Source organism: Lipophrys pholis (assembly GCF_963383615.2).
Source record: "Lipophrys pholis genome assembly, chromosome: 9".
Classification (NCBI taxonomy): domain Eukaryota; kingdom Metazoa; phylum Chordata; class Actinopteri; order Blenniiformes; family Blenniidae; genus Lipophrys; species Lipophrys pholis.
Window position 1 is genome coordinate 26,470,528 of NC_137639.1, and position 21,903 is coordinate 26,492,430.

Below are 21,903 nucleotides of genomic sequence, written 5' to 3' on the forward strand. Positions count from 1 at the left end.
CCGGATGTATTGAGGTCGGCAGGTAACACTTTTCCCTCCATTTCTTGTGTTCGTGAAGCCCTTAGTCATCAGAAATGGCAAAAGAACCTTTCAAGTTGCCGGCAATCTCATGAACTGAATGTATATTTGATGTTGAATTAAAACTAGCGGGGGCTTTTTTCCACCTCTGGGTGAAAAGGAAGAGAAAATCTGGAAACAGACTAATCACAGAAATTGATTAATAAGGGGGCTGTTTGAAGGCTGTGCGTAAGAAAAGAGAGGTGGCAGCATTGGGAATCACACATTTATTGTTTTCATTGGATCCATGGCTCTCCTGGGAGCGGAGGTAATTTGTTTAATCGCCAGGAGTTATTTTCTCCGGACAGAAAGATGGGAAGATAGGAGAGTTCAGAAAATATGCTCTGCAATACACAGCGGGCATGAGGAGGAGAGGAAAGAGAAACATTTTGAAACAGGTTTAATTAGAAGTGTTTTTGTGCCTTTGTGTTCCTGTTGGATGCAGAGTTCACAACACAGCTCAGCTGCTTTCTCTGAAGAGCCTCTTGTCAGCTGCTGACAAAAAAGAATTATGCATCAAATTAAAGAGAGCTCCAGTGAAATGGAGGCAAGTCGGGCATTAACCTCTAAGCTTTAAAAAGCACACATATTAAGCAACACTAATGAGACTCTCATTGAGCTCACTGTGTTTTATATTCAAACACACACACAAAAGCATGGCTCTGACTTCAATGTGCCACTGCTGCTTCTGAATGAGGTTGTCTCTCTTATTCATCTCTCCAGCAGCAAACGCTGTGGAAGTGAACAATAGCGTAGATGGCCCTTTTACTGTAATGAGATGCATACATTTACAACATTACCACCCTCATTAAAAAATAATAATAATAAAGGGAAAAAAGTATTAATTATGAAACGCACTACTTACTATCGTGAAGAGCCAAGGGGGGCTCCACTGGGCTCAATTAGGAAGAGCAGGCCGCAAATCCCTTGACTAAATTAATTGATACCCCAGAGCATTAGGCCCAGAGTCCCAGTACAGAATCTATGCAGCGGATTCCTTTGTTTTCATATCCACAGCCTTTTAGAAAAAGCAAGAGATGGAGGCAATTTTAACATTATCTTCTCATTGTTTTATGGATTTTTAATTCATCATTTATTAATATATTTCCTTGTTTTGTTTACTTGCCATGTCTGTCACTGGGAATGGAAAGCTTTAATGCTTCTTCTTTTTTTTTTCTCCTCTCTTCCGTCCCATCTTTGAGTTGCTGCCTCTCAGCCACATGTTGTGTACGGCGGCTTTTTTATCCACCGTGTCAGCTGTTATGCACACACTAAACTAGGGCTTTTGCAAACAGCACAAGAAGTTAATGATTTAAAAGCACAGTAAATTATACTGAAAGCCCTTCCATCCAAACACTGGTGAAAGAGTGGGAGGGAGCCAGAGTGGGAAATTGGGATACAGAGACAGAAAGAAAAAGCGAGAGGAGCAGTGGGGGGACAGAAAAGGGCTGGAACTGTGACACAGATCCAGCCAGCAGCTGTCTTGCAGCGAAAACACCAGGGGGTAAGCAGGAACGAAATGACAAGACGAGCTCAATCAACATCTTGTCAACACTGCTAGCTGATGTGTACAGACAATTTCATACCGCCACCGCTCCCTCCCTCCCCTTTTCTCTCTTCTTTATATGGCTTTTTATTTCCTGTCCTCCTGCCAGCCAGCCAGTCACTTGCTATCTGTCTGCTCGGAGTCAGCTCTCAGCTCTTTGGCTCCTGCCTTCAGAGTGAAGCAACTGTTTAAAAGCTGTGTTACAATTATACTCACAGAGATGCTTATGCCCACTAGAAACCCCTAGAGATAGGGGACGAGGGCGCTGAGTGTGCGTTCGCGTGTGCATGTGAGTGGAAAGTGTTAGAAGGCTGTAGAAGAATGAACGTATTTATGGCACATTGTCGGGCACTGCAGTGAGAACCATTCACATGCGCTTACACAGCCACTATGTCACATCAGCACTCTTTTAGTGCCTCCCCACTCCCCCAACCTCTTTTTTTTTTCTCCCTCAACTCCTTCCTCTCCTTGTATGCATACCACTCTATTACACTACCCACTGCATCTGTTGTAGGAGCTACCCAGGGAGAAACTCTGCTGCTGCTCACCCATGCGATCAGCCTCACTGCTGCCCTGATGAGTGCAGCGCCCTATTCCAGCAGGGGAAAAAAAACTTGTGGTGACAGCCTTGGAGACAGACTGATTACAGCATTCCATCAATCCCCTCTCAGGCCTCCTCCTCTTGCAATCGGAAGCTGACAGGAGCCCACTTTTTCCATTTTTACCTTACCTCAGTTTTTCTGGTCTTTCTAACATATAGTAGCACTTTTTTTTTTCTTTTTCCTGTTGTTCCCCCCTTACCCTGCTTTCTTGAGTGTTGTGTTGACAAGCTGACACAAACCCCTGTGATTTTCACACCGGGGATGCAGCGAACGAGAGAAAGGGACAGGAGATGCAGGACAGAAGAGAGGAAGAGATAAGGAGGGAAAAAAGTGCAAGGGAGAGTCTGGCAGGAGATGACAGCTGACACAGAGTCTGGGAAAGCAGAGTGATGGCAGAAAGAGCCACGGAGAAAGCAAATCAACAATTAGTAACACCTTATATAACTCACAAGGGGGGACTGCTTGGCATTGATTTCAGGGATCATGCCTCACTGACTGTAGACATACGAGTAATAAGCGGAGGAACGAGAGGATGGGGCTGGATTGTAGATGGATGCAGGAATGGGAGCGAATGCCCAGGGTGGGGGTATCGGCAGAGCAGCAGAAGGGGAGGGCTGGGTGGATGAGCGAGTCCACTCTCTAAAAAGAGCCGAGGTCTGAGCCAAGATTTTCACAATGGAATAAAGGCTGAAAGGGGAGGCTAGGAGGATTAAACTCCAGCAAAACAGCTCTTAAAAAGCTGTTAGACTGCAATTTGGGCATAAAAACGCAGAATGGGAGAGGAGATAGTGAGAGTGGGTGGGTGGGAGTGCAGCTGGATTGCAACGTGGGAGAGAAAGGATTGACGAGGGCCCAGGCTGCATTAAGGTATGCCAGGCTGGACCATCTGCAGAGGCACAAGCTGGAGCCGTTTGCAGCGGTCCAAAGGCAAAGAAAAACACAGAGGTTCTCACACATGTAGTGCATGTGCTGGGCGCCGTGGAGCCGCGAGCTGGTGGGTGGCATTTGTTGTTGCCCCTCCTTCCTTCAAGCCCCGAGAAGTTCTGTAGGATTCACGGTAATGAGCTTAGTAGCCAGATCAAACATGAGATGGGTAACGTGGTCTCCACTGGGACATACTCTTTGGTTCAGCTACTTCTCACAACCACTGTCTGTTTGTAGACGCACACACATGCACACAAACATGCACACACGCACACATAAACACATGCACACATGCACACATGCACACACACAGGAAAGGAAGACAAAAGAGCCTGACTCAAAACAAAGGGATAATAATTTCATACAGAGAGAAATGGAGCTCCCATTTTCCAGCCCGATTTAGAAGCCTTATCGAGACAAGGCACAATGGATGGCATTTGGGGAAAGGGGTTGTTTATTCCAAGCTTGACACTTTTTTGCCAATTGCCTTGTTTTGTACTGGGGTAATTTTTTGTCTCGTTTTCCCCTCCTTGTTTTCTCCTCTCGGGCTCTTTTTGTGGAAAACTCAGAGAAGCTGTCCTGAGGGTTTTTTGCCTTCACCACCAGGGCAAAAATGCAAGAAGATATTGGGTTTTTTTTTTGGTTTTTTTTGAGCATTTTAAATTATTACTGCAAGGAGCAAATCGTCCAGTCAAGTTGAGAGCACTTATATTTATAGACCCCACAGGATGGGACGCTGCACTATTCGCAGTGGATGGGAATGAGGACACTGAGTAAAATCAGGACTAAAATAGGGACTCTTCCTGAAAAGGCAGCTTCTTTCAACAACACATGTAGTTCAGAGCAGTTGTCAAACACGTGAAAACAGAGTGCAGACTGTATGTCATGTTGTCGCCGAGGAACTGGACCTGCTGATTTCCAGAGATTTGCGATTTAGAATGAAGGTTCTTTATCTTTCTATTCATTTTGTCAGATGGTATAGCTGATTATGACTGTGGAAATGTGGTAGTAAATGCGCCGCGTGTTAGATCCATATTATATCTAAAGGTCATCTGCAGTGCCATTATCTTTCTCAATCTTCAGCATCATTGCCCATGCTTACACATATATATTTTCAGTATACACAGATACACGAGCTCAGAAGGACTGCTTGCATCTAATTCTATCAAGGCAGATGTCCAGTGGTCGACGGATCATTGCTGACATCTGTCCATCTCTTCCTGATCCTTCCTCATGTGAATATATCCCTATGAGATCAGATGGAAGAGAGAGAGAGAGAGAGAGAGAGAGAGAGAGAGAGAGAGAGAGAGAGAGAGAGAGAGAGAGAGAGAGAGAGAGAGAGAGAGAGAGAGAGAGAGAGAGAGAGAGAGAGAGAGAGAGACGCTAGGGTCAACGCAAAGCTCTTTAATGGGTTGCATTCAAGTTGGAGCGGATTGTTTGCACTTAACTCCCGCCATGTGACTGAAAGAGCAAAGTCACTGTGTCAAAAGTAACTGCTAAATGTGCCCTCCAGTGCCTGACAAGTCGCTTTGCCTATTAGCACCGGCCCATCCTCCACGCTCATTCACACGTTCGGAGGCATCCACTTACACTTACAGACATAAACAGACACACAGCTCATTTTCAGGAAGGCAAACGCACACGCCGGGGCACTGACTTCACACAATCAGGCCGAGATGCACAGACACACGCATAAACTTAGCTCTGTGTGCATCCGCCGGTATGAAATGATATTCCATTTTGAGAAATGTGGATTAAAGTGTATCAGGCCAAATGTGTTTTGACCTTGTTAGCAGAGAGGACGCACACACACAGCAAGGTAAAAAAAAAAAAGCATCATAAGTGCTGCAGTTGTTCGGGATGTGGTGAAACAAAATTTCAAAAGCTTGTAATATCACATTAATGCATCACTTATGGTACAACTAATCTACTCTGCACATATTTACCTGCATAATATTCAAGGTAACATGGTAAATAAACTCTCATCCATTATATAAATGTTGGAATTTCAAGGGGATTGAAGTCCTTTCTTTTCAAAAATGTGATTCAACTGCAGCCAATAGCCAAGCTCTTCATTTTTAGTCTGGTGAAAAACACTGAGAACTATAGTGTGTGTGTGTGTGTGTGTGTGTGTGTGTGTGTGTGTGTGTGTGTGTGTGTGTGTGTGTGTGTGTGTGTGTGTGTGTGTGTGTGTGTGTGTGTGTGTGTGTGTGTGTGTGTGTGTGTGTGTGTGTGTGTGTGTGTGTACCACTGCAGCACACCAAGAACAAGGCTCTTCACACCCACAGCTCGCTACTTCTTCTGACTGCTTCTCCTCCACCATTTCTTTGTCTGGTTCTGTTCCTTCCTCTCTCTCTCGCCGTCAGAAATGTATTCATGTAATTAAGCTGCTAATACACCGTCAAAGAATTGTCTAATTCAGCAAGGAGGAATTAAAGGAATCTGGCATGAGTCATTAGCCAGTCGAGATGTTCTGTTGAGCATTTTCAATAAGGGATCTGGAGAGCAATGAATCACTCATATGGCGTGAAGACATTCTCTACAGCACATGCTCTGTACTCTATATTTGTATGCTTGTGTGTGTGTGTGTGTGTGTGTGTGTGTGTGTGTGTGTGTGTGTGTGTGTGTGTGTGTGTGTGTGTGTGTGTGTGTGTGTGTGACGTTAATTGCCATTTGGGAGCATGAGAAATTGTATGTGGGTGAGGCAAAGAGAAACAATTCACTGCATGTAATCCATCTAAACAATCAACCAATGCAGTGAATTATTACCCATTGTAAACATTTAGATACTCTGGGCAAGATACTTAATTGCAATCAATGTTTGTACTGTTGCGAGCAGAAAAGAGGAAAATCCACAACTCGCTCTGCCAGCAGAGGAATATGAAAACGCTCGATAGCTCATAAAGGCAGAATGTTAGGGACAGACTGTAAAAACAGCATTTTTGAAGGTATGACGAGAAAATGCCAGCCTTTGCCAAGCGCCTAATAGCCTGCGCTCGCAGACGTTTCACTTCTCATTGACGCTCTCAAATTGGCCTCTTTTGATCCGCGGTGCGCGTGACACACATACAGCCTACCTGTTTGCAGCCACAACTCAATCAGCTTTAAAACCCTTTTGGTAAAATGATGTACAGCGAGACAGCACTTGGTGAGCTGACATGCGTCGTTTTCTGATATGTTTCTTTTTTTTTTTTTTTTCAGTAAAACTATTAACACCTCTCACGGCCCAGATGGAGAATAAGAGACAATGGGCACATGTGAAAATGGTGTTTGTGGCAGTTGCTGTGAAACACAACGGTCTGAGCCGCGGAGAACTCACGTTCCTGATGAGCTCACTGTTTGGCGGCTTTAATCGCGCTGCTGGGTGACAGAGGCAGGAGGGTGCACGGGGTTGAGGGAGGCAAGAGGGGTGAGGTTCAGTCCATGGTGCACTCCGAGATGAAGTGGGTAATTGAGTGTGGAATAAACACTGCCAACAACCTCGGAAGCCCCCCCCCCTCCCCTATTCAGAAACAAAAAGAGAGAGAAAAACTGGAGAGAATGGAGTGAGAAATAGGGGGGAAGAGAAAAGGGGTGAGAGAGAAAATCCCAGCTACCCTCTGGGGGAAAAGCTGCTATTGAAAAGCTATTAAACTTGCATTTAGCAGGATTGATTGGAAATGAAGAGGCCTATTAAAAGAGAGGGACAAGGGGACAATAGCTCGTCTCTGGCCGCCGTATGTTGCCCTCCTTTCAGGGGCTTTCTTTGCCGTGGGGTGGAGGGGGGCAGCCCTGTCTGTTTAAGCGCTCCCACCAAGAGAAGCAGTTCAGGGGGGGCTTAGCACTGCCTGAATAGAACCCTCTTTATCTTCTTCTGTCCCCCTTCCTTTCCATCCTCCACTGAGCAACAAAGAAAGAGAGAAGGAGAATGAGGGAAGTTTTTTTTTTTTTTCTAAGTCGTCTTCCCAACTCACATAGACACCCTACTTAGATAACCAACCAACTGCCTCGCTCCCCTCCTACCTTCCCCTACGGATTAGTTACCTCTGGAGTGTTGCCATCTTCCCCAGCCAGTGGGGTTTGTAATACTCAATCTTTAGCATAGTGGCACAAACAGTGAGAGCTGCGAATCCGTATTCACGCTGTGTTTGTGTATGCGTGTGAAGGCGAGCCAGCCAATCCGGGAGGAGACGGCGTGCCATGCTTAAACACAGCAGTGAAACGGCGGCAGGTGTCTCCACTGACTTTCAGCAGGCACAAACGGATGGTTCCCCTGGGAACTTTAATGGAGTTTTGATTGTTTAACATCCATTTTTACAAAAAGCACATTGAAAGACCGGCAGGGTTTTTTTTCTCTCCGAAAGTGTGTTTGCTTCATGTCAGTGAGCATAAAACCATATGGTCTTGCGAAAGAGTTAAATAAGTTATGAGGCGCAGCTGACTCTTCCTCTTAGAAGGCACATTTATGACAGAAAAAAAAAAAAATTTCACACATGTCAGCCTTGTCCTTTTTCTCAGTGAGTACCTTGAAAACAAGAGAGTGAGGCAGCCGAGTTCATGGCAGTCTGCTCTTTATTATACTTAGTTTCTTTGCACTCCTTACTGAAGAAAGTTTCACTTTTCTAAGGTTATATCTCTGCTGGCACTGCAGAACCACACCATCATTACATTTGAAAGATATGCCTTTATTTTTTAGAGCTTTTTAGAGGCTTTCTTTGTAAACTGGCCATCTGACCATGGATAATAATGTGATACATGATATTTACGTTGTCTTTTTCTTTTTTTTTTTGTACCTCCAGCAGCCACCCAAGCGGCCTACTTCTCCCAACAACCCCAGGACCAAGTGGTGGTGTCCGGTCAGTCAGTGACTCTGCCTTGTGTCATCGTGGGTTACCGAGGAATGGTGCAATGGACCAAAGATGGACTAGCGCTGGGTGGAGAAAGAGACCTACCAGGTTCTAACACTGACCTCTCATCTCTGTCTGTCCTGCTCCCTGTTTTTTTCCAACCACCCTCTCTGTGTTTATTGCTCTCTCCGTCTCTGTCCGTCTTGCTGCGATCAATGCCAGGTCTCATTAGAAATCAAGTCTCTCTCTGTCAACCGTTGGGGTTTTACACAAATGAATGGTGAGAGAACAATGTAGTGCAGACAGGATGGATACGGCTGTACACACCGAACTTTAATTTGTTGTTTAGCATTTTAAGAGTCTTGTAGGAAGGTAGATAATCAATTGGCTTTTGTCACAGACTGACATTTAAATGCATTGCAGACCAGAGAGAAGGTGGAGAAGCTTCCTCTTGACCTTAGCCACCCCATCTTTATTGTGCCTGTGTTTAAAGGACAGTCTCCTCATGCAGCAGCCTTCTCACGTGTTGCATTTGGAGCTTCACGCTGCTCTGCTAACACAATGGCTCCACGCCTGGCCCTGTGAGGTGCTGCGTGCCATCATTTTGTGTCTTGCCATGTTTCTTTTGCTTTTGTTCAGGGCACAAGACTGTTCTTTTCATTATGTTTGTTGTTGGCTGGTTTGTTTGTCCCTGACTGTATTCTCTCCGCAGGCTGGACGCGCTACTCTTTAATGGGGGACCCACTATCAGGCGAGCACAGCTTGCTGATCGATTCAGCGGACTTGGCGGATGACGCGGTGTACGAGTGTCAGGCTACACAGGCGGCGCTGCGCTCCCACCGTGCCAAGCTCACTGTACTAGGTAAGATACACAGCTCAGGCATGATCCTCACAGGCAGCCCTTGTGCCAAGGCCTGCAGCCTGGCAGAGCTTGGGAGAAATCCTGGGAGTGTCCTCACCATGAGGCACAAAAGCAACTTTGCACAAATATAAATTAGAACACATGCACAATAAGGCGAAGTCATCACATTCAAAACACGTCATAGACGAAAATACATTAACATGCACTTGTGATTTGCAATTCAAAGAATGATTTCCTTATCAGCACTCATAGATAACAATGTTGTAAATCTCGTTTCCCCCATGAAAAACATGTCTTGAAAGCATAATTCAATCCAAGCCGGGCTCAGCCACCAGATTCGTGATGGAATGAAAAAAAAAAAAAAGAAGAAGAAAGCCCCTGTACTCTCAGTAGCGATAATCAAGACTGTGGATGTCTAGGATAATGTGATTGCTGCAGTCACAAATGACTTGCGTAGTCGCTTGAAAGTCAGGGTCTGCACAGTTAGCACATTTTACAGTGAGCCACAACATTTGTCAACGGCAAGGCAGTTCCTACATTAACGTGATGTGAGTGATCTACTTCTTCACACAGACGTTTAAAGACGTTGGGGGTGGGAGTTGGGTGGGGTGGACGGGGTTGGTGGTGTGGGGAGGCGGAGGGGGCCATGTCTTGTGGGACTTGGCAAAGCACTGCTGGCATCTGGTGGCATGCAGGGGAATACCACTATTAATTAGTTCTGTCAATTGTCCATGAACGGCCCCTCGAGCAACAGAAAAAGAATTAAACTCAGTCGGAACAATCACACAGACCTGTTGCTGCTCTTGATGCCGCAGCATCGTGGAAACGTCTCAACTTAGAGCCTGTTGTCTCTGAATCCATCTGTTCCCATTGAAGCACACATTTCAGTCTCATCGTGGCTGAATGACAAGCAGCGCCACGCGGGTTGCCATGGAAAGGCAAATAGATTGAGATCACAAGCAGAATGTAGGAACATTTCAACTAAATGAATACATTCAGTGAGCTCAGCCATTCTTGTCTGCCCACCTTTGTGTCACTGGTGTCACTGTCAGAGCCACACAAAGCAGTGCAGCCAACACTTGCCCACGCACAAGGATAAAAGCATATACTATGTGGACAGATCCATGAGCATTGATAAAACTGAGATTCGTTTTTACTTAAAATGCAGTCTGTAAGACCAAAGCAGGTGGTTCATGAACATTATATGAATTTCATAAACATATAAATGAACTCAGGTGCAGTGCTCGGAAGCCTGCAGTTTATGTTTTTGTGTGGCCATAAGGAGTGTTTAAGAGGAAGGAGGGGCTCTTCCTTTGCGCGTGTGTGTGTGTGTGTGTGTGTGTGTGTGTGTGTGTGTGTGTGTGTGTGTGTGTGTGTGTGTGTGTGTGTGTGTGTGTGTGTGTGTGTGTGTGTGTGTGTGTGTGTGTGTGTGTGTGTGTGTGTGTGTGTGTGTGTGTGTGTGTGTGTGTGTGTGTGTGTGTGTGTATAAATCAATGTGGCCAGATGAGACCAAAGCAATCCAGCACAGTCAAAGGAGTCAACGGTGGGAGTGCAGTCAGGGGAATCGGCATGGAAATTAAAATCACCTAGCACTCGGATTCCATTAGTGTCCGTGCCGCGGCAGCGGAAGGACCTCTGACAATTCAGATACACACAGTGAAATTGGTTCGGTGGAGGGTGCGAGAAAGGCCAGCACAAACCCCATGTTTACGCCTTCCCTTATTGGTCGGGGAGATAGACGCCTTCATCAGGGGTGGCACGCTCGGCTTGCCAGTGGTGCGTGCGAAACCATGCAAATAAATGAACAAATAAGCAATTCAGTAGAAACATCACTCTGCAACAGTAAGAGCAAACACAGTAATAATGCTACTCCCAAGAAAGGGAAATAAATAGGTTGAGTGTGTTTTTGTTTTTTTCATCTACAGTAAATGACAGCTGTTCTTGGTCTTTTCTCCCGTCTGAAAAAACACCTTGTTAAATAGACACTTGGCAATAAGGCCGTATTATTATATATTGATGCAGAGCTAAAAGCAACAGCCAGCTCAATATGAGTATTACTTCTTCGTGTCTGCGTGCTTGCCTGGAGCTGTAATGAGTCTTTTGTTTTGAGTGGTATGTTTGTTCTGCTTTGCAGTTCCTCCCGCTGACCCTGTGGTGGAAGGCGGCCCTGTTGTACGTCTCAAGGCCCACACACCGCACAACCTCACCTGCAGAGCCTCGGGAGCCAAACCTGCTGCTGAGATCACCTGGTACAGAGATGGAGAGGTCATGGAGACTGCAATTTATTCCAAGGTACAGAGCGATCAGATCTATGCCCGGCATTGTCCTTCAGTCACTAACACCCACACAATATTACAAAATGTATCAGCAGAAAGAAATGCATGCAAAGCTATTCTAAACAGAGATATTTTATCTGAGGATGTAATGCTCCATCACTTTTCTTCCATATTTTTTTTTCCTCATTTTTCTTCCATGGTATCTCACAGCTTTTTTTTTTCTTTTTTTTGTATCACCACCTCTCTTTCACAAGATTTGTTCCCTCACTCTCTGCAGTCCCCCTCCCATTCCCTCTCATGGCTGACCCCCCCCCCCCCCCCCCCCCCCTCCTTTAGACACCCCACCTCTGCCTCCTCCTCCTCCACTGCCTCACCCCCTCCCCTCCCCCTTCCCACTCTCGCCCCCTCCTCCTCCTCGCTACACCCCCCCTTTGCTCGCTAATGCCGCGACACTACAGCATAACTGGAGCATGCCAAAGCTCAGACAGGCATGAGTGTTTCATACAGTAGAGTTTCTGCAGAGAAGAAATCACCCACAACAATGTAGAAACACAATGGGGATGCGCCGGAGCGTAAGCCAGCCACGGCTGGGAAAGTGTCACATTTTTCATGCTCTCTGACCACGCTAAACGACGCTAAACGCCGCATTTAAGGAGGCGAGCGCCTGCAGTGAGAAGAGGGGGAATAGACCTGGAGGGGAGTGGCAGCGGAGAATACGAGATGTGAGGAAGGGAGTAGAGTTTGAAAATAAACATGGAGTTAAATGGTGAGATAGGTTTGTGAAAATATGAGTCGGCGGATAGAGCCCGGTCCGAGGAGCGTGTGGTGACAGAGAGTGATGTGATTTGATCTAGCATAAAAATGCTTTTTGTGCGGCTGGGTGAGGAAGTGAAAGACCTGCTCCATTGATTTGGCTGTCGAGGGAAAAGGCCCAGCTCGCCCTTGCTCCTTTCCGAAGATGTGTGACACTTCTTCTTCACTGTCATCACCAACCCTCCCCTGCCCATCACAAAAAAAGACACACAAGCACCTTGGCTATCAGGTTTTTTTTTTTCCTCCCCCCATGGATGTGTGTATGAAGAAGAGAGCGAGGGAGCAGTGAGCCATATCCTCAGAATCTACACCTTTCCTCACTTAGGCGTATTGATTTCTGTGAGCAGTAAATAGATTTAAAAGATGATGACAAACAAGGAGCGCTGACGGGGAACACTCTCAGAAATGTGGGAACAGCACAATATCCCCTGCTGCATCATAAAATATATGATTTAAGTGCCACGCCAAAGAACATGATGGCAATTTTAATGCTTCACACATGAAAAAATAAGACCTGCAGTGTCATAGAGATATTCCAAAGTGGTGCAGTCACAAGTAGCCAAGGTTCCACGTGGCATTGTCCTGATTTTGTACTTCTTTGTTGTCTAACTCTATAGTCGCCAATGGAGGACGGAAAGAGGGAGGCAGCTGTCAGTATGCTTCCGATTGTCCCGGAAGACGGTGACTCTGGACGCACCTACACCTGTAGGGTTCTTAACCCGGCTGCCCCGGCTGGACGACAGACATCAGTCACTATCAATGTCCAGCGTGAGTCCGGCCTCAACTCGCTACCTAAAAATACCTTCACCTGGAGGTGGAATGCACGCTAGAAAGACTTCACAACTGAACACAATAACTTTTATATATTAAAACCAAATGTAGTTGTCATAACATGATAATTTTTCCTTTTCATAGATCCTCCTTCAGTGACGCTGTCAGTCCAACCTCAGACTGTGACAGAGGGAGCCAAGGTTCTGTTCATCTGTGCTGCTTCAGCTAATCCTGAAATCACGGGATACAGGTATCCATCATCTGTCTCACTCTGCCCCGAACACAACCGAGAGCATCTCCAACTCTTGTAATGCAATAAACTAGTCGAGGTATCCCGAGAAAACATGGCAGAGTAGAGAAAACAACGAAAAAAGCAGAGTGAGGATGCCAAGCGCTACAGCAGATTCATTGGGTTAAATGAGCTGCATGATTGGCAGCGTTTGATTGGCAGAAGCCACAAATCAGCTAACAGCCACTTTGCTACGCATGGCTAAGTGCCTTCCTTGAACTAATGCGACTGTATAATGTGATTATTCATCTGTCCCAGGTGGTCAAAAGGAGGAGTGCCCATCTCTGAAGCAAACGGGGACAGCCTGGAGGTAACGGTGGACTTCTCGTACTTCACAGACCCCGTCTCCTGTGAGGTGTCCAACTCTGTAGGCAGCACCAACGTCAGCACCCTTGTAGATGTGCAATGTGAGTTTAAGTGAAGGCCGACACTGTATGTGGTGTCGTACTTTGAATTTTAACACTTATTCAGGACTCGTATTGATTCTCTCTCTGTGTGTGTGCATGTCGCTTCACCCTAGTTGGCCCCAGACTGCTGTCGGAGCCTAAGCCAATGACAGTGGATATTGGGATGGATGCAGCCTTTACATGTGCGTGGACTGGAAACCCTCCTCTGACCCTGGCCTGGACCAAGCAGGGCTCCAGCGTGGTAAGGCAGCAAGCGCGAGTCTCCACTTTATCTCAGCGGCAAAGTTTCAACACTATCCCTCCACACGAGTCCTCTGGAGAGAAACATTCACACATGGCCTTGAGGCATGAATCCCTCACACTTTTTCCCACACATTTCTTTTCAGGCTGAATCTTCAACACCTCCTCTCACCATGCTCCCGGAGGGCTAAAGCCTCTGGCAGAAAACTGTCTGTCCACTGACAGATTCATACAGCATCATCAGGGCACATGACATGCTGTCACAACTCCAACTCAATCAGTCGATCAATCAATCAATCAGCCGACGAGTGCGCCGGGGCCCACTCAAACAAGCACTATTGCAGCATGTGCTGCAACTTTTAGAGTCGCCTCTCTGCCTCTCAGATTTTATAAAGGCTCATCTGCACTTGGTGTATCAGTCTCCTCAAAGTCAATTTTGTAGGTGGAACAAATGGGACATTTCCACCTTCACTTTACATCATACTGGTAAAAGTCTTTCAGTGTGCACGCCATTAGTGGGGCCATCCCATAGGAGCTTCTCTCCTTGCGACTAATATAATTTATAAAGCTATGTTGGTGAAAGCAACCCCAGTGAAAAATGCTGTGGGATGGCCTAAGCAATGCTGTCATCTCAAAGAGAAAACGCTTTCAGCCACTCTGAGGAAAATGCACAGGCATTTTTCTAATCCACCTACTGCCACTATCCCTCACACAGCCACAAGTAATGGATTAATTGGGTTACTCCATAAGTGTGCTGAAATAAAAAAAAATGGAGATGGTGAAAGAGGGGGTGTAAAGATGGAGGGTGGAGGATGGAGTGGGGGTAAATGGATTAATCACAGCTTGATGGAATGACAGGATCAATGAGCTAAGGAGTGAGTAAGTGTAGCAGCTCCAAAGGCTAGGGCCCACTCACACATTGTACGCTCCGTTCTGTACCCACTGTTTAATTACAACAATCTCCCCAGCAGCACGGTCACTCAGCGGTGGCTGGAGTGCTTAATGCTGTGATTAAAGCTCTTCACAATGAAATTAAACTCAAACCACCAGCATTTGTTACAATGGTCAGCCCACCTCTGTGCTGCCTCCACAATGAGTGGGCCTCTGATAGAGGTCCTAGTTGCCTTTGTCTGCCTCCATTCGCCGGCACCTTGTTCTTTCTTGCCTTTTTTCCTCTCTAACACACTTCTCACTTGTCTCTCTGCATCTCTCACTAGGTGCTCAGTAATAGTAACACCTTGCAGCTGAAGGCTGTTGCCCAGGAGGATGCTGGAACATACACCTGCAAGGCCATTGTACCTCGGATTGGAGTCGCAGAAAGAGATGTGACTCTGACTGTAAATGGTGAGTGGCTTCCTCAGCGGTTTAAAGCAATTAAGTACATTTAGTTGAGTCTTTTATTTAGGTACGATTTTCCAAGTAATTTAGTGTTTTTCCAATCGTGCTGCTTATCTACATTTCAAAAGAAAATACAAATTTTTGTACTTGTTTATATTTATTTGGATGGATGGATGGATGGATGGATGGATGGATGGATGGATGGATGGATGGATGGATGGATGGACGGACGGACGGACGGACGGATGGATGACAAAATTGACAATTGATTAAATAATGTGAATATATGGTACACTATGACGTTTACCATGATTGTAAAGGCTTATTTGTGTTTATCCCCCATCAACGATTCATAACACATGGGGATCTTTTGAGATCATTTAGACAGATAGTTTCAATGAATATCAACCCCATTTAAATGCAGCAAACATGAAAATATATTGTTCGTGTCAGTGTGTCTCAGTCTGATATCATCGCAATGGACATCCCCACAAAAGCACTGAAGGATAATTGATCAAATTGAATTAGTCAACTGTCTTCATGAGCAACAGCATCTCAAGAAAATCAAATTTCACCTGAATTTACCAGACAAACAAAGCCGGAATAAGAACAACACAGCACGCTGTCATTTTTTGTGCAAAACTCCCAGCAACCCCAGCTAGTGCCCTTTGTTTTCTGAATGTTTTCCCTCATCATTTCCTCAAAATGTCAGCTCGTTTCCCTTGAAATACAACTATCTTGATAAGCGCCTCACGACCTACCTGATCTTTTTCACTTTGTTGTTGTGGGCAAGAATATGATTTCAGTGCTGCATTTCCAGCCCGTGCCTGGATGTCTGTGATGGTTTGTTGATTTTATTAAGCCGGTAAACCCAACAAATCTTCCAATAAACCAAGTAGAGGATGAAAAGCAGAAAACACAGCATGATTGTTTTGTCATCACCACTTATCCATGAGTAGTGCTGATCATATTTGGTCTTAAAATGCCTTTTGACACTTCACCTTCCAGTCATGGAGCTTCCCTCTTTTGTTGTTATTTTTGTTTCTCCATGAAAGCCCACCTTGGAAGAAAAAAACTAAATAGGCAGCGTTATTGCCGGCAGGTGTGGACATGCAGCTGAGTTTGTTTGGAGATTCATAGCTTTGCACGAGGCAGCTGACAGTTTGGATTTCGGAAAATAATACAGGATGGGTCAATTCACCTCATCACTCTCTGCACAAACAGCCTGCAGCTGCAACTTAAAGCTTAATGAATAAATTGCCCAGCTTCATCTTTATGACGTGAATCCACAGAATAAGGTTGTTTGATCTAGAAATTCATACTGTTTTGTCTTGTGAGCATCATTTTGATCCCTTTGATAAAGCAGTTGAAACTACATTTGCACTGACCAGCGGTTTACTAATTGTGACTGATAAATGTTTATTTTATTAAGACACACATCTGTAGACTGAATGTAATGTAGGCGAAATAAAGACAAAATAAAATAATAAAATAAGCTTTAGTGCAGACCTACGTTTACGGACCAGTGCACCTAAATTTCGCTTTCAAAGCTTAAAACTAAGCAGCCAGCTGTAATGCCTAAACTCATCTTAAATGAAAATGTGCTGACCCATGAGAGTTAGTAGCCATAATTTACTTATTAACAATAAACTCAATTTAAATACAGATAGACCAGAGGTGTCAAACTCGTTCACTTCAGGGTCCACATGCAGTGTAATTTGATCTCAAGTAGTCCAGACTAGTAGATAATAGCATTATAATCTGTAAATAACTAGAACTCCAAATCTCTGTCTTTGTTTTATTGCAACAAAGTATTATTATAATCATTAAGAAATTCACATTTAATAAACTATCTTTTAACAACACACGTCAGAACTGCAATTTCAACAATATTATGACTCCCCATGTGCTTTACAGCTTACAGATCACAGTAGATTATTATTACACTATTTACATCTGGAAAGGCATGAAACATTTGGCCGCATGTAGTTGAAACTCAAATATAGTAGGCTAGTTCATATTACTATCGGAATAACTTGTCAAATTCTAAGTTATCATTATTGCAGACACATTCTTACATCTGCGTAATAATCCTGATCATCTGAAGTGATTCATCACACGACACAAACTAAAGTGGAAAGACGATAAGTTATTTGTTTAGGCTTGTTTAGCTTTGCATGGTCGCTTGGAGAGTTGAAATGATCTGTTGAAGTAACATCAAAATTGACATCTATTTTTCCATTTCTCTTCAATTTCTTCTGTTTTGTCTTTCTTCCTCACACCAGGCCCACCTATCATTACAGCAGAAGCCACACAGCATGCTGTCAAGCACTCCAAGGGCAAGCTGGAGTGTCGGGTGGCAAGCAGCCCCCCGCCCGAAAAGATTGTAAGCGAACCTCTTATTTATGTTGTGGGTCATTCTCTTGTGTTTTTGCGCTCACACACTCAACTAGCCACACCCACATAAAGGGAACGCTGAGAGGAGCTTCACCTTGACCTCTCCTTCACACCTCTGCACCGACACGCCACTTCACTCGCTAAAAAACACATATACAGACATATATTCATTCTCGGCTGTAATTGCACAGACAGCGACGGGAATGATTGTGGAGTAAGGAGAGCTACAGAGAACTGGCTTCCTGCAGGTTTCAGCCAAACCACATTCAATTAGCGGCCCAAGAGGCATCACTCAGCTGACCCCGTTGAACCGCTGAACATACGCTGGGCTGAGAGAGGATAATTAGGGTGTGAGGAGGAGTGAGAGACAGGTGCCCTGCTGGCTCTGTGCACAGAGCAGCCTTATTTCATAGTGCAGCTACCTAACCCTCCTTAGGCCTCACCTGCAGGGCAGACGTGGGAGGCAGCTTAAACATGAGCCTATGAGCTGTGTCAGCCCTGAAGCACCTTAGAGGTCGGCAGAGGGAAAGGAGAACAGAAAAGAGAAACTGATGTTCAGTCAGCAGCGGGCAGGGATCTAAGGATAAACAGCTGTGCAAGCCCGCATTTTGCTCACCGGTGAGGAATTCTCCGTACGGCAGCAGCTCACTCCCTGTCGTCTTCTCTCTTGTTCCTCTCCACAGGTGTGGAACTTTGGAGACATGAGTCTGTCCTCCGGTTCATCTGGCCGTTACTCAGTGCAGACGGTCACCAGCGACCATGGAGTCCTGTCCTCTCTGGTGCTCTCTGAGACTCTGGCACAAGACTTCCAGCTGCGCTACAATTGCACTGCATGGAACCGTTTCGGCACCGGCACCGCCCTGGTCACTCTGAAAGAGCAAGGTATGCACAGACAAGAGTGACAATCCCACCGGGCTCCTATAAAGAAATTACAGCCATCCTGTAAAGGGGGTTAGATTAGGTAAAAGCAGTGCTCCTGTCTTGTGGTTATCTTAATTATGCTCCTCTAATCGATGTAATTTAATCAGCAGATGGCTTCTTTAATGAATATGTTTGGCCGATAATATAGTTATTGATTGGAGACAAAAGTAAATTAGAAGAACCCACGTTTGTTTGCAGTTGGGATCATATCCTTTATCACTCTCAGAGCCAAACTAAAATCTCAAGCTGCAGCTGCAATGTAAGTGGTCTTAGATTTAAACAATGGTACCGCTGCCCTGACGCTAGCGCAAACCTTTGTTGCAGCAGACACCAAAAATAAGGTCCTCGCCACTAATTTACATCAACGTAGCAGAGCAGGGTCTCCGGAGAAATGGGCAGCGTTATCTCCTGGAATCTCTAATTAGATTACTGTCTATTGCTTCATTGCATGTCAGGCCTTGTTACCCTTCTTTCAGAGAGATTAAAGACAATAGCCAGGCTGTGAGACGCTGGATTGCGTGCTTGAGCGTATGCTACAGTAGCTGTGAGGAGGCTTCACTGCAGATGAATTTATAGGCACCGGTGTATTTCTGGATTCGCAAAACAAATGAATGAATCTTTCTATTTTCTTTCCTTTGCTCTGAGCCGTACTTTCTTGACACTGACAATTGTGCTCTGTTGTCTCTCATTTTCGCTCTCCCTTTCTATTTTGTTCCTGCCTCTCGTCTTGCTGCAGAAGCCCTGCCTATGTTGATAATCGTCGGTGGAGCGGTGGGTGGAGGCTGTGTCCTGCTCATCTGCGTTATTACTCTTGTCTCCCTCTGCTGCAGGCACACAGGCAAAGGTGAGCTCAATGGTTAGTATGGGCGAGAGGGTCAACAGCCAATTCTTCAAATCTTGCAAAGCACATTGTTTGTGAGCTGAATATCGAACAGTTTCACGTTCAACTTGTCGCACTTTCAACTCGTGCTCAGGCAGATTTTTTTGAAAGAAAATCTCTCTCTTTAATTTCTCGCAGGCAAAAGGTGCACTCGTCTGTCTAAGAGCGACATCAGAGTGCAGATTGTTCACAGCGATCACAACGCCACGCGTGGCAATGACGACGAGGAAGATGTGAAAGAACCCATGGTAGGTTCATCCACCTTCACTGTACATTCACACGTAAATACTGTGACTTACTCTTGTTCCTATTGATGTAAGGTCTTGTTCTTTCTAGCAATTCTTCAAACACTGCTTGGTTTTCCCTCAGGCTCCAAACAGCAGTGAGTCTCCAGGGACTTCACGCACAGAACACAGCGACCTCCTGGAAGAGGAGGAGGACGAAAGATCGGACATCAAGGTAAAACTTAACACTCTTCCTTAAGGGAGCACTCTCAAAATAGCTAAATAGTCATGTTTTTCATCTTTGTTGCACATGATTCCAAACAAATTTGAGGTGACGATGGATGCATCTTCTGTCTTTCTCAAAGGACCCTACAAATGGCTACTACAACGTCCGTGGCCACGATGATCGCCATATCCGCAGCAGTGGATTCTCCGAGTATGTGCCCAATTCTCGGCCAGTTTACACCCCGTCACAGTTGCCCTCCCCCAGTCCTGTATATGGTCAGCACGGCACCCAGCCTCGTATGTACGACTTCTCCAACCGATATGCAACCACCACGGCAGGCAGGACGTCGTACGAGCAGCAGCAAGCTGCCCAGCAGCAGGCTGCACAGCCAGCCAGCATCTATCCCACTGATCCCCTCTACAGCGGCTCCGCTTACCTACCTGCTACCTACGGCCGTGCCTTCACCAGCTACGTTAAGCCCGCTTCCTACGAGAAGGTGGATGCGTACGACCAGTCAGATCAGGCCAGCAAGGTGTCGAGCTCGTCTCGTTTCTCTTATGCCTCCTCACAAGTGTCTTCTCAGCAGTCTGACTATGGCCGTCCGTCACAACGAATGCAGACTCACGTCTGATCTGGGGAAAAAGACAAGAACACGGGAGCAAACCAGTAGAGGACCATTGTCACCTGCACAGACGTGCGTGGTGCAGACTAACACGAACAGAGATCATCTTTACTGAGAAAAGTCCTGCATGGATTTGTTTGGACGGCCTTCGGAGGCGGTCGTCAGTTAGGTTATGTAAATAACCAACTAACCTGCGATGGACGATGGGATTTACAACAACGTGGACTGAGGAGCTCCTGAGCTGGAAAACTCGGCAGACAGTGATGTTCATGTCAAACCTTTGACGAAACATTGCAGTGTGATACCTCACTAAGTTATCTCTACGTGGTTTCCACGCTAACCTGTGGAGATGTTCTGTGAGTGCAAGGGGCCTGTATGGAAAAAAGAAAAAAGACAACTGGGAGACCTGTTTACTTGCATTCCAGAGTTTACTTTATGTCAACACTAAATATCAAACATGACCTCTAAAATAATTAGCTAAGGCATATTTGAGAAAAAAAAAAAAGATATGAACAACCTTTTGTTGTTCGTCATTTGATGTTTCGTTGGCATGCGAAAGGAAACCTAAGCACATCTGTGTCTCTTTCATCAACTAAAGACTGAGCTATCCACAGAGACAGACAAACTATTCTGCACAACAGGCTAGCTGTACTGACCAACAAGTGCTTCAGGCACTGAATCGTATGAAGAGTCTAATCAACAGTGGAATACTTTCGGGCCTGAGCCGTAATGCTGGAGATTCTTGTGATGATAACCGTATCATGTTGGACATAAGTATTGCTTTCCAGTGGATAAAAGGAGGTAATGAAGAGAATGTGTATTTTAAACTTCATTTTATTGGAGGACTCCGTGTTAACTGTTTGTTGTACCATGACGGACAAAGTGAGGTCAAGAAAACCCAAAGATGGTTATAAGTGTACCGGGGGGTGGGGGGCAAACGGGGGTTGATGCTAAAAACTGCTTTCCTAACCCTAGTGTTGTTTTTATCTGATTGTTAAATAAAAAGTGGAGATATTACCAGAACAATCAAAAGTGGCGGTTTGGGGGGGGGCGAAAAAAAAATGGTGGCAATCTTGAAATAAACTTGAATGCAGCATCGACGTCCGTGGGCTCAAGCGTGGTATGACGTTTAAAGCAGTCCTAAAGTGGACCATACACACTCAAGTTTTACAACTCAATCAAACTGTCTCAACATGTTTACAAGAAACAGTACTACCCTGAAACACTGAGTATCTGTACAAATGGCCGAGCCCATACTTTCTCTCTGTTGCATGCAAAAAATGATGTGTCTAGTGAAACTCTTCAGCGTTTATATTCATGTCCATTTCATGTTCGAGACATTTGGTTTCCGCACCCAGTCCGGTTGCATTCCACTTTCTGGATGTTTCTGTATGGACGCCTGTACTGCCATTTGTCTACAAAGCTGTTGCCAGACAGCCTAATGAGAGAACAAATGTCACTTAAAAGTGAGGAGGCAAACATCATCGCTTGTCTTTATTTTTATATTTTATATAAGCCTTAAAGTACAGCGTGTAAGCTGCTCTATTGTAAAGTATCTTTATATACATACGTGTCTATCTTGGTTGATTTATTTGGACCCACAGATTTTCTTGTCTACGTTGTTCATCAATCATTGAATGCAGTTACTATGCTATTTTTCCTTTTTCTTTTGGAACACAACT

General features: G+C 45.3%; 1 protein-coding gene across 2 annotated transcripts in view; it reads left to right on the top strand.

Moving 5' to 3' along the window:
• The window catches only part of kirrel3l (kirre like nephrin family adhesion molecule 3, like), a 34,424-nt gene extending 13,656 nt beyond the window's left edge, over window positions 1–20,768 (top strand). The window contains exons 2-15 of one of the 2 annotated variants that reach the window (XM_080472547.1): window positions 7,908–8,063; window positions 8,668–8,817; window positions 10,952–11,109; window positions 12,524–12,674; window positions 12,822–12,927; window positions 13,225–13,373; window positions 13,487–13,614; window positions 14,831–14,957; window positions 17,237–17,337; window positions 18,032–18,230; window positions 19,006–19,125; window positions 19,288–19,397; window positions 19,519–19,608; window positions 19,739–20,768. In XM_080472547.1, the coding sequence (XP_080328673.1) occupies window positions 7,908–8,063; window positions 8,668–8,817; window positions 10,952–11,109; window positions 12,524–12,674; window positions 12,822–12,927; window positions 13,225–13,373; window positions 13,487–13,614; window positions 14,831–14,957; window positions 17,237–17,337; window positions 18,032–18,230; window positions 19,006–19,125; window positions 19,288–19,397; window positions 19,519–19,608; window positions 19,739–20,230 (2,237 nt within the window). In that variant the 3' untranslated portion in view covers window positions 20,231–20,768. The remainder of the gene's footprint in view (window positions 1–7,907; window positions 8,064–8,667; window positions 8,818–10,951; window positions 11,110–12,523; window positions 12,675–12,821; window positions 12,928–13,224; window positions 13,374–13,486; window positions 13,615–14,830; window positions 14,958–17,236; window positions 17,338–18,031; window positions 18,231–19,005; window positions 19,126–19,287; window positions 19,398–19,518; window positions 19,609–19,738) is intronic. The other variant, XM_080472548.1, reaches the window with a different exon arrangement.
• The last annotated feature ends 1,135 nt before the right edge of the window (window positions 20,769–21,903 follow it).